The sequence below is a fragment of the Sinohyriopsis cumingii genome, chromosome 5 (genome assembly GCF_028554795.1).
Source record: "Sinohyriopsis cumingii isolate HCF-2022 chromosome 5, ASM2855479v2, whole genome shotgun sequence".
Taxonomy (NCBI): domain Eukaryota; kingdom Metazoa; phylum Mollusca; class Bivalvia; order Unionida; family Unionidae; genus Sinohyriopsis; species Sinohyriopsis cumingii.
The window spans coordinates 117,960,509-117,977,732 of record NC_142965.1 but is presented as its reverse complement, the minus strand read 5'-3'; the positions used below and the strand labels follow the sequence as shown (position 1 = coordinate 117,977,732).

At 34.9% G+C, this 17,224-nt stretch overlaps 1 protein-coding gene across 2 annotated transcripts in view; it reads right to left on the bottom strand.

The window, feature by feature from the left end:
* The window catches only part of LOC149800055 (uncharacterized), a 323,160-nt gene that overhangs the window by 12,036 nt on the left and 293,900 nt on the right, over nt 1-17,224 (bottom strand). For both annotated transcript variants that reach the window (XM_089959611.1, XM_089959612.1), the window contains exons 30-34: nt 14,276-14,320; nt 13,528-13,776; nt 8,983-9,204; nt 7,726-7,759; nt 1,845-1,892 (exon numbers count right to left, since the gene is read on the bottom strand). In XM_089959611.1, the coding sequence (XP_089815737.1) occupies nt 1,845-1,892; nt 7,726-7,759; nt 8,983-9,204; nt 13,528-13,776; nt 14,276-14,320 (598 nt within the window). The remainder of the gene's footprint in view (nt 1-1,844; nt 1,893-7,725; nt 7,760-8,982; nt 9,205-13,527; nt 13,777-14,275; nt 14,321-17,224) is intronic.

Genomic DNA, 17,224 nt, shown 5'->3' with positions numbered 1-17,224 from the left:
GACCGTTTATTGGCCATAGTCTGTAGATTGTACATTGACCATAACCTGTATATTGTTTATTGACCATAGCCTGTAGATTGTTTATTGACCATTGCCTGTATACTGTTTATTGACCATTGCTTGTAGATTGCTTATTAACCATAGCATGTAGATTGTGTATTGACCATTGCCTGTAGACTGTTTATTGACCATAGCCTGAAGATTTTTATTGACCATAGCCTGTAGATTGTTTATTGACCATAGTCTGAAGATTGTTTATTGACCACAGCATGTAGATTGTTTATTGACCATAGCCTGTAGACTGTGTATTGACCATAGTGTGTAGATTGTTTATTGACCATAGTCTATAGATTGTTTATTGACCATAGCCTGTATATTGTGTATTGACCATAGCCTGTATATTGTGTATTGACCATAGCCTGTAGACTGTTTATTGACCATAGCCTGTATATTGTTTATTGACCATAGCCTGTAGATTGTTTATTGACCATAGCCTGTAGACTGTTTACTGACCATAGCCTGTAGATTGTTTACTGACCATAGCCTGTAGATTGTTTATTGACCATAGCCTGTAAATTGTTTATTGACCATAGCTTGTAGATTGTTTACTGACCATAGCCTGTAGATTTTGTATTGAACATAGCCTGTAGATTGTTTATTGACGATAGCCTGTAGATTGTTTACTGACCATAGCCTGTATATTGTTTACTGACCAGAGCCTGTAGATTGTTTACTGTCATAGCCTGTAGATTGTTTACTGTCATAGCCTGTATATTGTTTATTGTCCATAGCCTGTAGATTGTTTAGTGACCATAGCCTGTAGATTGGTTATTGACCATAGCCTGTAGATTGTTTATTGACCATAGCCTGTAGATTGTTTACTGTCATAGCCTGTATTTTGTCTATTGACCATTGCCTGTAGATTGTATACTGACCATTGCCTGTAGATTGTTTATTGACCTTTGCCTGTATATTGTTTATTGACCATTGCCTGTAGATTGTTTACTGACCATAGCCAGTAGATTGTTTACTGACCATAGCCTGTAGACTGTTTATTGACCATAGTCTATTGATTGTTTATTGACAATTACCTGTAGACTGTTTATTGAAAATAGCCTGTATATTGTTTATTGACCATAGCCTGTAGATTGTTTAGAGATAAAGTCTCATACCAATATAAGCATCTGTTTTATTTGTTGCTTAATCTCCTTTGCATCCTTTTTCTATACCATGTGATGTGTTTGTCCCTTTCCTTTATTCTAAATTACAATTGGCCAAGGATGCAAAAGCAAAATATGAATTACCACTTCGGTGACCAAAGTGGTTAGAGTGCTAGCCTCGGATGCAGGAGATCTCAGGATCGAACCTCGGCCGAGTTATCCCAAAGGCTTATAAAAATGGTACTAACATCTGCCTAGTTAGGTGTTCAGCAGTAAGAGGAGAGTGTTAGGATTGGTCGGCCCGGTGCCAGGTTAATGTGGCAGATGGTACATGATGTTGCATTCCTTTTGCATGATACCCCAGTACTAGACACAGCTGTAATCTGTCACACTATAGACGTCATAGGGATATAACATAAAAATTGTTAAAACGACGATACAAATCCACATCACACACATACACACTCAAACGCAAAGTATAAAGTGATAAAAGTTCAAATATATTCTTACGTTATGAGCATGTCCTTTGACTTTGATTTTATTTATGTAACAAACTGATATCTTGAATGTAGATACTAACATAAGATCAATCAGCAAAAATACTAAACAGACTTCGGATGTCATTAATAAAATTACCTACATTTTAAACAAGACAACAAAAAGAAAATGCAAAACGTCAGATACCTTCTTGTTTCTCCTGTGATTCATCAATTTGTAGTTTGGGGTTTTCTTCTGAAATTAAATAGATTACACATAAAACTGTTCTAATTGGAAACCTTAACAGCTTCTACTAATAATGAACATAATTTGTTTGCACATATATGATAAAAACCTAATTAGAGAATGAGGAATGTAATAATGGACTAATATTTCATAAATATAAATTATAGCATTGTATTTTTTATTGTAATGGAAATGTGAATAACTATATGTTACCTTGCCAAGTCATTTGAAATATTAAATTGTAAAGACATGGGTACATCGGTAGACACAAAGATATGGAATGTCATGATTCTCTTGTGTTGTTTATTTTAAGTTTATGCATTTCATTGGTCATTATATGCCGCCCAATTATTTTTATATGTAGTGAAAACGCCTCTATATGCAGTGCTTTTGTCATTATATGCAGTCCATTTATCATTATATGCAGTACAAACACCATTAAAACCAATCCAATGTCTTTATATACAATGAAACACCTTATATTCATTGATGATATTGTTATATGCAGTAGATTCATCATTATATGTAATGCAAACGCCTTTATATGCAATGCATTTGATACTATATGCTTTTTACATTATCATGACATAGAAAACTACAATGGTAATCTCATGGATATTACCAATAAGTGACAAAATAAAACATTCAGAAACAGGAATATTTATCATTTCACCATCAAAGACGTCTGCGCATCTTAAAACAAATTGTCCTTTCTTGGAATGTTGTTCCAGTTATTTTTTTCAGAAAGGCTCAATGAAAGTGCCTTTGAGATGGTGTCTGATCCCAATTTCGTTCAAATGGGAGGTGACACCATTAGTTTACAAATAAACAATCAAATGAGAAGGAACAAATCGGCAAAAATTTAGACTCCAGATATCGCCATTATGGGACCTATATATTGCAGATGTTTATCTTTTGTTATATATTGATCAGTACAGAGTCAGTTTAGTCAACATGTGTTGGGCCCTCCTCATCATGACTAAAAAGCGGACATATGATAATAAAATGATAAATATCATGTTCCACACAATTATTTAAACAGAAATAGTAGAGTTAACATCATTTCTCAGCACATCAATCAAGCTATATAGGACATATAGTTATAATGGTGGAAGAAGACCCCAAGTGCATTTTCTTCAATCACATAGAAACACATCGGTAGAACCACCAATGTTCTGCATGCTACAGGCACGATTTTGACATACAAGTTGTGACAACTCATTGAATCCAGAACCTGTAGCGGTGAGAAGCGAGTGATGACTGATCTATCCTGACCTCTCTGCGATGAAGACACCTTCAAACAGAACGGAATCAATGGAGAATAAAAACGTGAAATAATAATGCCATTGTCTTCTTTTTTAAGATAGAATGCAGATTACAGTATTGATGGTGGACTATTAAAACATTTTTTCTTTGTATTACAAATTATCTGTGGATAAGTATATAACAAAAACTTGAACAGAAAAGAGACAAAGATTCAGTGGAAGGACTGCACCCTCTCAGCAGTTTAAATAGGGTGGCCACATTGTCTGAAATTCTATGGAAAATGGTAAAGAAGAACTTCGCCTAGAAAAATGCATGGAATTTAAAAAGGTGAGAAAATCAGTGTATTTTATCACAGCAACAAATAAAGTTTGTCCTAGATTTCATAAAAATTAAAATTACATTAGAATTAAACCATGATATATTTACTTTATTATGTATTATGGTACAAAAATTACTGGTTCTTTCTGGTGCAAGATAATGCAAGTCAAGCGCTGCTGAAATTGCATGTTCACATTATGAGCAAAAAATGTTATAGATTAAATTCATGGTGAAATAGTTGCATGCAAATTCAAAATGGAAATGAGCAACCATTGTCCCAGAAGGCGGCTATGTAAGGTTTATGTTTAAATACTGCTTTAGACTCACATCATTACATATTAAGAAAACAATATAGACTAATTTTGTCAAAGTTTGTGTACTATATATGATTGTAAAGGAACTAGCATCATGAGCACAGAAATAGCAAACCCGGCCAAGTAAGTTGAGGAACTAAATATAAGTTGAGATAAAAGCGTGTAAAGTTAAGAGTTAACAACGTGACTTTGAATACCGGCATTACATTTGATAAAACTGTTGTTCTATGAAAAAATCATTTTTTCTTCTCAGTATGTTATGCTATCAACCATCTGTTAATGATAGCTCTTGCTTACACGAACTTGTACAATAGTGATTTGTGTATCTTTCCAGCAAGGCAATAGTTCAAATATGTAACATCAAAGCGAACAAAACCATCTGTTTACAAGTTAAGTAAAGACATTTATATAAAGTCTAGAAAGCGTTTTTACTTCCAGTAAATAAATTTTCAAACTCATTTTAAGTATTACATTTTTCATATACTTAGTAAGTAAAAGGCACGCTTTGTGTTACATTACTTAAAACAGTAACCAGTTGATTGGTTTCTGTTTGTTTGTATTATTTGTAATGTGTTTTATTAACCATTAAAGTTACTATCTAAAGAAAAACAACTGGTGTAGTATAATAAACATGTACTTGTCTTTACTGACAGAGATGGTGTGGCTACAAAAGGTGGATGGAGGCTGTACATTCTGGACATTGTAGCCAGGGAAACACTGTTTCAGTCCAGGAAAATCAGGAAACGATCAGGGAATTTGCCCTTGAATTTCTGTGGTCACCCTGAGTTAGACCCTATAATACTTTTAATTACATTCTTCTTTTAATATTTGATTTACTGTTAGAATTAGGACGGTAATTCTTACGCGCAAACTCTTAATTACTTTGTTTGTTTACTACATATTAAGAACATAGCCTATGGGTACCGTTGAGGGTTAGGTTGACATGCAATTCATGTGCCATGTTGTGTATGGACCTGTAACGGCAATGCAACATGCCAACGTATTGGCTATGATTTATATCTGTAATAAATGAAAACTATTAATTGTGTTAATTTTAAGATCAAAATTATGCTGATGGTTTTTTGAAATGTATATGTAGATTGATTAAATGTTTTCAAGCATGTTTCGGTAAACATTGAAGCTTTTAATGCCTAATATTATTTATTAAAAAATTGGAGTTGATGATCAGTTCCTCCATTTTTTAAATTTTCATATGGCTAATATAGAGTCGTTTTAATGGAAATAACAGTACACTTGCTCAAACGTGTAATGAAAAATGTTAATGATAAGAGTTATAATGTGTAAACAAATATAATCGGTCATATTCAAATTGAGTAGCAAACATATTCTTCAGAATAAAAGGAAGTACTTAAAGACCAACATTTTGTTGACATTCATATGTTTGTGTACCAGGGACATTAACCCTTCCCACAATCTCTACAATCTCAGCATCACCAATTCCCCAGTTGTGAGCTTCTGAGAATGATAATGTGGTTAGTACTGGCCATAGGATTACACAGGGAAATACTTGGAACAATCTTCCTCTCTGAAACTATATGATTTCAGACTAAGTTTTTGCTTTTTTCATCTTTTATATGATTTCCAATAACACCTCCTACAGTTGCAGCTAGTGCTGGGTATCGCATCCAAAAATCGTATCATGATATATGACATTGCAAAAGACAGTATTACAATGTGTATCAGAATATAATGTTTCTATTTTTCTATGGCTTTGGTAAATAATAAGAATAATAATAAATAACAGACTAAGGTAAAAATAATATAGCAATCTGCAAACTAACATTGATTTATATAAACACATTATACGGGTTTTCTATGAAGGTTTTATGATATTTGTTATTTTTGTATTCATATTGCAATACACGGTTTAGAACACCATCAACACAAATACTCTACTGCAACCTGAATCCTATTTTGGGAAAAAGATAATGCATTTTTTGTATTTAACACTTTTAGTGTCCATTGATTTCCTTCTCTTCAAAGGGTCTCTGTTGCCAACAGTTCAAAGGTGGTGATAGGTGATTACTCACCTCTCGATGTGCTCAGATTGTGGATTCTAGATCAACTCGCGTTGTCACAATTTGTTTGCGAAGATCTTGCCAGTAGTAATGGGAGGGTTGTTGGTACTCAAAACGTGCTTAGTCTATGACGGAAAACATCGACCTGGGGTCTTCCTCTATCATCATAACTGGCTGTCATATGTAGCCTAATTTCTGTGCCGCGAAATGATGTTAACCCCACCCCTTCTGTTTAAATAATTGGGTGAGGTATTATTTACTTCAGTTTTTTTTTCATATGTTCACCCTTTTACAACATGAAGAGGGCACTAGAAGTGTGAATTAAGTCGACTATGCAACGATTAATATATGAAAACTATAAAACCTGTATCAGACAGGCTTACCATAATGGCTTTATCTGGAATCGCATCTTTGGCCCTTCTTACTTTATGATTTAGTCGTAGTCTGTCAAAACAGATGCCCATTCGCATTGGAATCAAATTGGAACACAATCTCTAAGGCACATACATCGGTCATTTCTGATAAAAATTGCTAAAACAATGTTCCAATGCTGATTACTTCTAAGGCTAGCATCAACATAGCAGACATGTTTCACGGTGAACGTAAGAAAGCGTCCTCCTTCTGTATGTTCTATATCGGCACTTATCCGTAATGTCTGTAAGATTTCCTGATCATGATAATGTAAGAGCCACTGCATATAAAGACGATTGCACTGCATATTAAGGTGTTTGCTCCGCATCTAAATTTTCTTTGTATTGTATGTAAATTTAAATGGACTGCATATAAAGACGATTGCACATCATCTAAAGGCGACTGTACTGCACATATGTCTGATTGTCTTTCTGTCTCTCCCGCTCTCTTTCTCTGTCTGTCTCTCTCTCTCTCTCTCTCTCTCTATATATATATATATATATATATATATATATATGTTGGCCCAGTGCTAGACATCACTTTATACTAATACTAAACACTCAAACTTCACAGTGATATGACTGAAAAATTGTCAAAAGCTTTTTTAAAATCCAAATGACGCACACAAACACACACATAGGCACGCATTGCAAATAAATATGTTTGCACCGAATACATGATAACTGGATTGCATATATAACAAATGCACGTAATATTAAGGTTTTTGCACTGCATGTAAATGAGTTTGCACATCATATGATTTTGCAAGGCATAACATGAAAAATGGGTTTTATATGACACCTGCACTGCATATAAATGTGTTTGTACTACATATAAAGACAAATCTGCTGTGTGTTTGAATTTCATATAATGACAAATCGACTGCACATAATGATAAATGCATATCATAAAAATGTATTTGCAGTGCATATATAGGTGTTTGCACTGCATATAAAAGCATCTGCCCTGCATACAAAGGCATATAAATGGATTTGCGCTGAGCATAAAGGTGTTTAAGTGGTAGATAACGGTGTCTGCACTGCATATAATGTGCTTGCACATCAAATAATGATAAATGATGACAAACGTACTGCACGCAAAATCTTTAGAACTGCATATAAAGATAAATGAACTGCACATAATGAAAAATGATCTGTGTATACCTGAAACGAAACAGTTATGGAGTTCCACAGAAAGATATCAATATACATATAAAAATACGTTTATAATCAGCTTGTAAAGTTAAAGTGTGTTACGCTGACTTCATGGAGAGTTCTTAGAAGTAGAAACAATTAAGAGATCTAAGGAAAAGGTTTGATATATATGATAAATTATCCACAGATTAAACGCAATGTTTTATTACTTTACGGCACAGGCTGGTTAAAGATGACTAATATTTCGGAGTTATTGTCCCTATCTCATGCTAATTTGACGTTTCTGAACAGTAAAAATTAAACATTAAATGATTTGCCCTTTCTGACAAAGCTACATTACCTCCACTGGTCTTGACCCATTTTTCTTCAAAGATCTGAAATGAAAATGCTATTAAGCTTTGCATACTCCGTATATAAGATCTGCTGTAGTGGCAATAACAGTATAGGAGTATGGCGTCCATACAAACATTACAGTACACCTGTATCTACCAGTAATGCAGATCATCATGCAATGTCAGTTTATAACTAACATATTCTGTAAATTTGTGTCATATATTGGCTATAATGAAATCTAAATAATGAGTTCTGATATTAGACTACAATCTGGAGTAAACTAATTTCGAGAGAGAGAGAGAGAGAGATTAAATATACACTGTTGTATTGAATTATAATGCAGAAAATTAGAGCAACACTTATACTAGCATTTGACCATAAAAGTAGAATAATATATATATTGGATCCTAATTACACCTGCATGATGTGATGCATACGTTTCCCAATTTCAACCCCATGCTAAATGACTGGTGAAGAAGAACACTCGACTTTATTCATTACAAATGAGACCATGAATAAAGCAATCATCACATTTTTTTCTGGAGATACATACAAGATTTTACAGGAGTGCCCATTTCAAAGACATTTATGAAACGAGTCGAAATATTTGTATCCGTTGTGGGCTTAGGTGATTTAAATATTTAATCTGTTTGAAGAGTTGCTTAAATTTCATTTCAAGCGAGCAGATATGCAAGATTCTGTTTATCACTTAACATATAGTACCTCTATTATTTGACATAACCACAGAGCAGCGTAGTGGACCGACTTTGAAATACATTTCGATCGCTTGATCTTTACGCTGTTCCTTTCAATAACCTTATGATGTAAATTTGGAACATCATGATATGTTATTACACATTAACTATCTAAAAACTATGGCATGTGTATATTAACGTAAATAATATGCTTGACTTGACATGTGTCAAATTATTATGCATACAATTATTCTTTAGTCTAAAATTGTTGTATAATTGGTGACCATTGACCTTGTTGTTATAAATATCATTTACTATGAGACATTGGAGTCAAAGCAATGCAAGAAAAATATACAAAGAGTATACTGACGAAAGACCAAGATGATACGGCGTACAATGTGGTATGTGACATAGCTTTTACTAATTATATAGTTTATTCTTGTTGCTATCCATTCAGCTCAGACGATTGATTATAACAGATAAAACTAAAATGTGTTTGACGTCCAATCAGTCTGATGATTGTTTTCACTTCTAGTTAATAACGATTAGTACATTATTATTAATCTAACCCGTTTGGTTTCTAGGAGTTGTGGATTACACTCGTCAATCCGAATGTATATTCTTTTGATGCTGGAGAAGGGACTGTTTTTGGCAAATCTCTTCACGCAGGAGATGAGGGTACTTGCAAACAACTTTATGCTCCGCCCAATGTTAGGAACCAAAAAGGTTACAGAAGGAACTCCACTTCCATCTGCCTTTTGGATACATTTGTAGAAAAACATGTCCATGTCCTAGAATATTAATATTTTATAAATTATAAACTTGTAATGCAACAATTTGTATAAACCCGCACAAAGCAATATGTAATGTAATGTGTCGAACAGTTGTCGGTCTAATTTCCTTAAATAGAATGATTAACCTCTTTAGACACAATGATCCACACTTTAATCCCAAATAATGTATTAAATAATGGCTTAACCTTAAATCCATGAAAAGTATTTGTATGATGTTTATCAAGTCTTTACTTTCTGCAGAGAAGCAATATTCATGAGAGAAAAAATATGACAGGCAAACATTATCTAATAATTGTTATAGATTTAAGAAGTTTACATTCTGATTCTATTATTTTGGCTGATTTATAGGAATGTAATATCTCTCTCATCCACTAACATGCATACAAAGTTTTCTTTACATAATCTAATTTTTTTACGTGTCGTAACTTATTGAAGAAAACAACTCTCAACTTGCATTCATATAGATTTCCTTACTGGACACATTTATAGCATGTAAACCATGACATTAAAATCTCAGTAAAATCAGTTAAACACTAAATACGTTTCAAAGTTTAAAGAGACAGGTATGTGAATGGCTTTTATCAATTTTCATTCAGGAGCATGAAAGTGTAATAATCGAAGATACAACAAGCAGTAAGTCATTTAATTTGGGCTCATTAGTAAACCTGTATGTATGAAAAATTTAAATGAGCAAACACCAGATACATATAATGTTAGATAACATGTAAGCTTAGTATTTCCAATTGTCCATTTGTAGGTTATTATTATTTAATTATTAATCGAATACTAATTAAATAATGTTGGGGAGCTTGACCCCGAATCAAAGACGGAAAGGTTGCTTGATGCCTCCCTCGGGTTCCTGCTTTTATTGGCGAATACAACCAGGACCCCATGTTGTCGATGAATACAACCGGGTCCTTCAGGTCAGGATCACCAGTGAGATTGTTGTAGGCTCAGACTTGGTGGCATAATGAGCAAGATCCACGTGCGTTCCATGTAATGCCCAAAGATGTCAGCCAGTATGACACGCATGATCCTAGCCATCAGCATTCTAAACAAGCCAGAGGGTCAACAGCAGCGAAGCAGCAAGCAATGCGCCTGATGTCGGATCGCGATTCAACATCTTCAACACATCAATGGATGCGGGCCACAGAATTAGAAGGGCCCATCACCATATTTGTGAACAGGATGTGTTGAGTGGGTGATGAGAAAAACCAATGGATTGCCACCACGATGTGAGTGCAGGAACACAATGAGGACTGGCGATGGCTCTAGGTCATACAAGTTGAAAACGAACAGTCAGTGAGGCATTACCAACAATGCCATCCAGTGAATTCCCCAGCTATGCGAGGTACTGATGTCAATTATTAGCCTCATTCCTGCTGCATCCCGAAATGCACTCTGTCTCATTTTGCATGCAGTTGTCTTTCAGGTACTCCAGTCATCTGGTGAGCCACAGCAAGTCAAAACTGTATGGGCTCTTACTGATGCTGCATGAGTCGGATATCCTGATCAATTTCTGCCTTTACATTTTTGGGAAGCCTGGTGTCCATCTTTGCCCAGAGCCGACACCTTACCAGAGGCCACTAGAACAGAGATCTCTGTCGCCCTGGTAGAAGTCATCAGGAAATAACCTTCAAAACTGCACAGAAAGATCAAGGTTGATGCACTGCTTGGTCATAGTGCCAACTCGGTAGCTTTTATCCTGTACCGTTGTGCGCATACAAGAATGGTGAATGTCAAGTGCATAAGCATCAAACAACCATCTTAGACCAGCTGGCCTTTGAAAGTGAAACACATTGTTGTTCGCACTGAATCGCAGGAGTGTGTGTAAATGCCTTGTGCTGTACTTTATATGATCGATTGGGGCCAAAACTACCCTTATTTATTCACTATCCCCTCCAGCAGCCTTGTTTTATCTGCATCTTATCATCTGCAGATCAGTGAGAATTGTCCTCAGACTGCCAAGCGGACCAATGACCTCAGGGTACACCTGAGGTAATATGGAGAGCGGAATGTATAGCAAAGTTAACGAAAATGGTGTTGCGCGTTGAATCATTTTTCGAGCAACCTCGCTGACCAGGGCCTGCTTATCAGTTGGCATGGCCACCAGCAGAGGGAAGCTATCTTGCATTACTTCTTTATCATGACCTTCATACCACCTTAGACGGCGAGGATCAGAATTCCTTCCAGAGTGGCTGTATTGACTGCATTGACCGCGCAAGGGTTCTCTCCATTTGTCGCAGTTATCGGTCAGAGCTAATGCCACCTTTGGCACTACGTTGATGATGAATCTGAAAATGTTGACAAGAAAACCCACCATCCTTCACTTAGTATGAGTCTCATTTTGAGTCCACTATCACAACTGGGATTGCGCACTTTTATGCGTTCATTGTGCGTGGTCTGGTGGCTGGGTCTTATAAACTAGCTGACTGAGATATGGTTGAGGATGTTGAGGCCGATTGAAGGAGTTTCCCTATGCAGGTGCAGCAGGTGGCCAGACTGGCTGGTAAGCGTGAAGCATAGGTTGTGGGATAGTGTTGCTGACCTTAAAATCCATGTAGGAGCTGCTCACTGTGTCACTAGTGAGATATCAGCGGATTTCTACCTGCTTCATGATCTACCACTGAGCCTTTTGGATGAGATTGAAAGAAATCAGATGGCATTCAAGTATGAGTAGGTGGTTGGCCGAGATGTCGTCAAAATCAATAGACGCAGACATTTGGACACCTGTAGTAGACCTGCAGTGGTGTCAAAGCAGAGGCTTTGAGCAGAGTTGGAAAGATTGTGTCAATTGCCGATGCCTGCTCTAAGCCTGCCAAGATTATCTGAGTGGTGCGCATCGAAGACTGTTAATACATTGCACGTGAGAGGCCGAGTCAGTGATATTACAATTATCTCTAATGCCTGAAATACGTGCTCATATATAAGATCATTCTGGCCCACACCTCTTTGTCCCTGAAAGAAGAGGTTACCTGACTTGATGGCGAAAGGCTGGTTGACGCCATCCCCTCCACTGCCTACAACTTCCTAGGCCTTCAAGGAAATGTCACCCTAACTCACTATGTGCGGACCATGTTTCAGCACTTAAATGTGTCCAAAGAGCTGTACCCACCATGCCACCGATCTAGTGCTGTTGTTGGCTGGATACACACGTTATACGTGACTGATTTTAAATATCTGGCTACCCCATCATATACCAATAATCACCCAATGAGTGGGGTGCTGTGATGCAGATCTGGTCGTTGAATGGTCGCTATCGCATAATGTGAAACTCTAATCACATACTTCACACTGTTTCAGACTTTCTTCGACTTTAGCTTCGGCATTAGCAACTATGTCCTTGGGTCATGTTTTAAGTAGGTTTTTTAATCTGGCCTCCAGAGGGTACGTGGCTCTTGGCAGACGTTGTAATCAGTTCGGAAGTTGGGATCAGGGTGTGGTCAGAAAGATTGTTATGACTTCAAGCGTTGGGTCGGGCTTTGATGTGTTTAAAGTGTTTGACGTGTCAACTTGAAATATTTCACAACAGCGATTATTCCCTAATGTTTCATCTTGCTTTGAACGTTTCACATGTACTTGGATTTGTGTGTGCTTATGTCATGTAATGAAGTTGGCAATTGTTTGCTATACCTCCTTGAGAAATTATGAAAGCAAAGTGACAATGTATTAATATACAAATAGTGTATGCCTCTGTAAAGTACGTTTGTGAATAAATAGATTCTAAACATCTCCAATCATAGCTCAAATGATTAACAAGTCATTTATCAAAATGTATGCAAGACCGTTAAGATATAAATTATATTTTGTCATAGTTGATAACTCATATGTTTAAATAACCAAAGATTTGTCTGTTTAAAACCAATGCATTTATTGTGGCTTTTTATAATATTTAAGAGTATTTTGTCAGATCTTGCAAGACTTGAATGCAACGACGTTTCAGCCAGACTTCACCGACTTTCCCATTAATTTGTATTAGGAACTTTGTCATGAAATATAAAAATTGCTGCGATTGATTATATCAAGAAAGGAAAAGAAGACTGCTTATGGGCTATATTTAAAAAAAAAATTAAATAATGTCAAATGCATACATTTATCTTGAACATTTTAAGAATATACATACCTGGCGTTCGATTCATTTTAACATTATATTCACAGAAGAGACATGTTTTGAAGACATACGGCAAAACCCATTTCTCCCACACTTGATATGTTGCCTAAAATATATCTTACAATGATTTCAGTTATACTGGATTTTCATGCAATGCAAACTAAAACAAAAACTTGTAACTTTTGTAAATGTAAAATCAGGACCCACACCTGTCTATCTAATTTCGGAGTACCGAAGAAAACTCCTATGTTACTGTAGTTATGCTCTAAGATGAAAATTTCGCTGGATGTGAAGCCTTTTGGGAATTGCATCGTTCCTTCTTTCTTTCTTTGTAGAGATTGACTAAGAAATAGATTATGCCTTGAATACCGCTGCATCATGTTCTCTAGATAGTCATGGAGTTCTCCTCTGGGCTGCCCTACATCAGTTACACCACAGATGACATGCACGGACTTCATCTGCATATGCAATTCTAGAGTACTATAGTCATCAACAAGAATGTAAACATGATCCTAATTGATAAAAACTAATTGGCATTAAGCAGAAAACATGTTATCACTATTTAATTTGTTTTATAAATACTAATGACTTCCTTTTTCTTGTGATTCATCATCATGACCTCTAGCTGAATATGACATTTATTGAGAACATTGGATAAAACATACTATAACATTTTTTCGATAATTAGCAAAATTTAAATTGACATCCTTGTTAACATTATACAATATTATACAACCCATGTTTTCATGCTTTAATTCGTCACATATTTGTGTTCTGTTTTAGGCATATATATTGATCCAAATAAGTAGCTAGAGTGATTGTTGCGAATTCATTAAGTTTCGTATGTTTGTAATTAACTAACCGGTGCGATTTCTATATTGAATTACTATAGATTTTACATTAATTAAATTCAAATTGTTTAACTGAAAGGAGAATATTATCTAAGATTTGTCTTGCCTTATTTGCTGGAATTCCACCATCTGTACAATGGAGTTTACCAATCTGGAGTGATGCAAAGAAGAAGAAAACGAAAATAGATAAAATAAAATGTATGTCTAGAATATTTAAAATCGTCACTGTAAGAATGATTTTATTCATTACCTTGAACAGAGTCCAAACTTTGGTTCCCAAAACCAGAACTTAAATATGTAGTAATCAAGACTAAATAGGTAGCAATCAACACTAAAAGCATGCCGCCTAAAATATACCAGTAAATTATCAGAACCAACATTTTAAAAATTGTAAAGGAAAAGGAATCACTTGTATCAGCCTGATTCCCCTCGATATAGTTCATATTCATCTAACCCTCAAAATAAAAGGTAATATAGGTTTCTTACAAGGATTTAGTTATTTTCGACTGGATGGGGAGATCAGGTGGATTCGTGTACAATGTGGGATATTGCAAAATGTCAGTGAGTAGAAGAATGTGTTTTGGCCAGTATATGGGTATATGTGGAAAGAATCGAGCTATTAATTCGTTCCTATTTTAAACTCTTATATCCTATGTTTTTTATTATTACATCAGTCTGCGTATGTGTTTAATGTTGTGTCTAGATATACTTTGAGAGAAGATATATGTTGGGATTATTAATTGGAGTTGCAAAGTAGTCATTAAACTAAAATATCTGTGACTATTGTGAATTTACTCAGAGGAGTTCCGGACAATGCCATTTTGATACATTATGGCTGCTGGAAAACCAGTGCATTCGAGTATCTTTAATTCTTTGAAATATTCGATTATTTTGGACTTGTGTAGAACTTGAGAGGATTAGTTTGGATTTAATTCATAATAATTTAAGTTCCTCTTCAAATTTCATGTTAACTTTAATAACTGAATTATTTAAGTTTAACACAACTACTTGGTTCTGCTCCCTTCTGTCTCTTAGTTTATGAGCATAGAGTCGTAAAAGAAATATTGAGTTTGCATGTGATCTAAATTTTAGAAATATTTCAAGGAATTTAGAATTTATTTTTAAAACTTATATTTTATCATTTGGAATTTTTTAATGTATCTATCGATGTGATCACTCAGAGTAGATCCAAACCATCATTTTTCTGGCAATTGGAATATATTTAGCACCATGTTTTACATTTAAATACTACGATTCATTACGATTGCCATTTACTCTGGGGACGATTTGTGACCCCCTTTGCAATGAGGTGATATAACTAAACATACTGGTATCTTTGTCATAAATTATACATAATACACCATGCAATTAATTCATGAAGAATCTCACCCATAGTTGGGGTTCAAATCGATTGCAAAGATGTACATTGGAAATTTATGTTGTGTTTAATCATAGCGCTTTAAAATTAAATTATTAATTTCTCTACATTTTAATATCACTGGTAATACTGAAAAACAGTGGAGAATCACAAAAGCATGTTCCATGGTTAAATTGATTAATATACTAATATTTAAAACACTGTGCAGATTACAGTACCTTTACAAATAATATACCTGATTGGCGTCAAACATGCCTTCGGTGTAAGAGTGAATGGCCTAAATGATTACGAGCTCTCAAACTGCTGCCAAAGACTAATGTCTGTAAAGTATGATAAGTTTGACATGGTCTCTCTGGAGATGTGGACAAAATAGTTGTTTTACCTAGTTCACTGAGAGGACAGTCAAATAACAAATAAATAAGAACCATTGGAACGGTGTGCATATATTAAGAATAAGTTTTTCACCTAGTTGATGTGATACTGAAACATCATCCTGGCCTATGTATTTATTTCAGACAAAGTGAATCATGCACAGTTAAGTCGATCAGTCTGAAGAAGTACTAATTATTTTTCCACCCGACTATAGCAAGAAAACGTCTGCGTGTACTTTTCTAAGTTTAAGTCACCTAATTGTGAAGAAAGCCACCCAATACAAACCTTTTTTTTAAATGGTTTTATAACAATCATTGACAAAAACTTGCTAAATCGTTAATAAAATGACAACTACCTTCTGGGTTGCTATGGAAGACATAATGCTGATATGGTATCCACCCAAAACACAATTGTCGTAGAGTATTTGCCATAAACAGTTCCTCTCTGTTTTTATTCAAACTGACTAGGCCACAGTATATATATATATATATATATATATATATATATATATATATATATATATATATATATATATATATATATATATGTGTGTGTGTGTGTGTGTGTGTGTGTTCAATAACAATTCCTTCTCATCGGTTTGGAAGCCACACTATGTGGGTGAGTCATTACAGACAATTATTTGGTTCGGCAGATAATATGAAATGAATCAGACACATTACAGACAGTATACCATGCCATAGACTAATATGGCCTTCATGGTCTTAACCATTTTGAATTCACACTGAAACTGCGGTCTGCATTCCCTATTAGTATGTCATTGATATTGTTTACAAGTGGCTTTCTTCTTCATAAATAAAGTTTTTATACAGCACATTTTGTTCTAACATGCCTCCTGACAGCACATCACTATGAAATATTAACGTAGTTAGAGCAATATCATATAAATATTTACCAATACATACTTGTACTACGCCCAATTGTACATTGGAATTCCAATATAACCTAGTATATGCCTCAGGGATAAAAATTCCAATCCATCACTGAGCTGACTGAAATTTAATTTTCTTTCTGGATTATACACCCCACGCTCATCCTATCGAGTCTAGTATGGACAATTCTATAGACATAGGAATTTGCAACAATCAGTTGCATATTGGTAAATGTTGCTGTTTTATATTAAGAATCTAGAGATATTTACTGAACTTGCAGAACAAGGAAACATCTTTGACCAATTCTAATGAGAATGATAGTAGTAACACCGATTTTGCAAAAGTTCACTTATATGTGTGTATATTAGAAACAATTAGGAATTATTACTTTAAATAATTCATTATAAATGCAAAA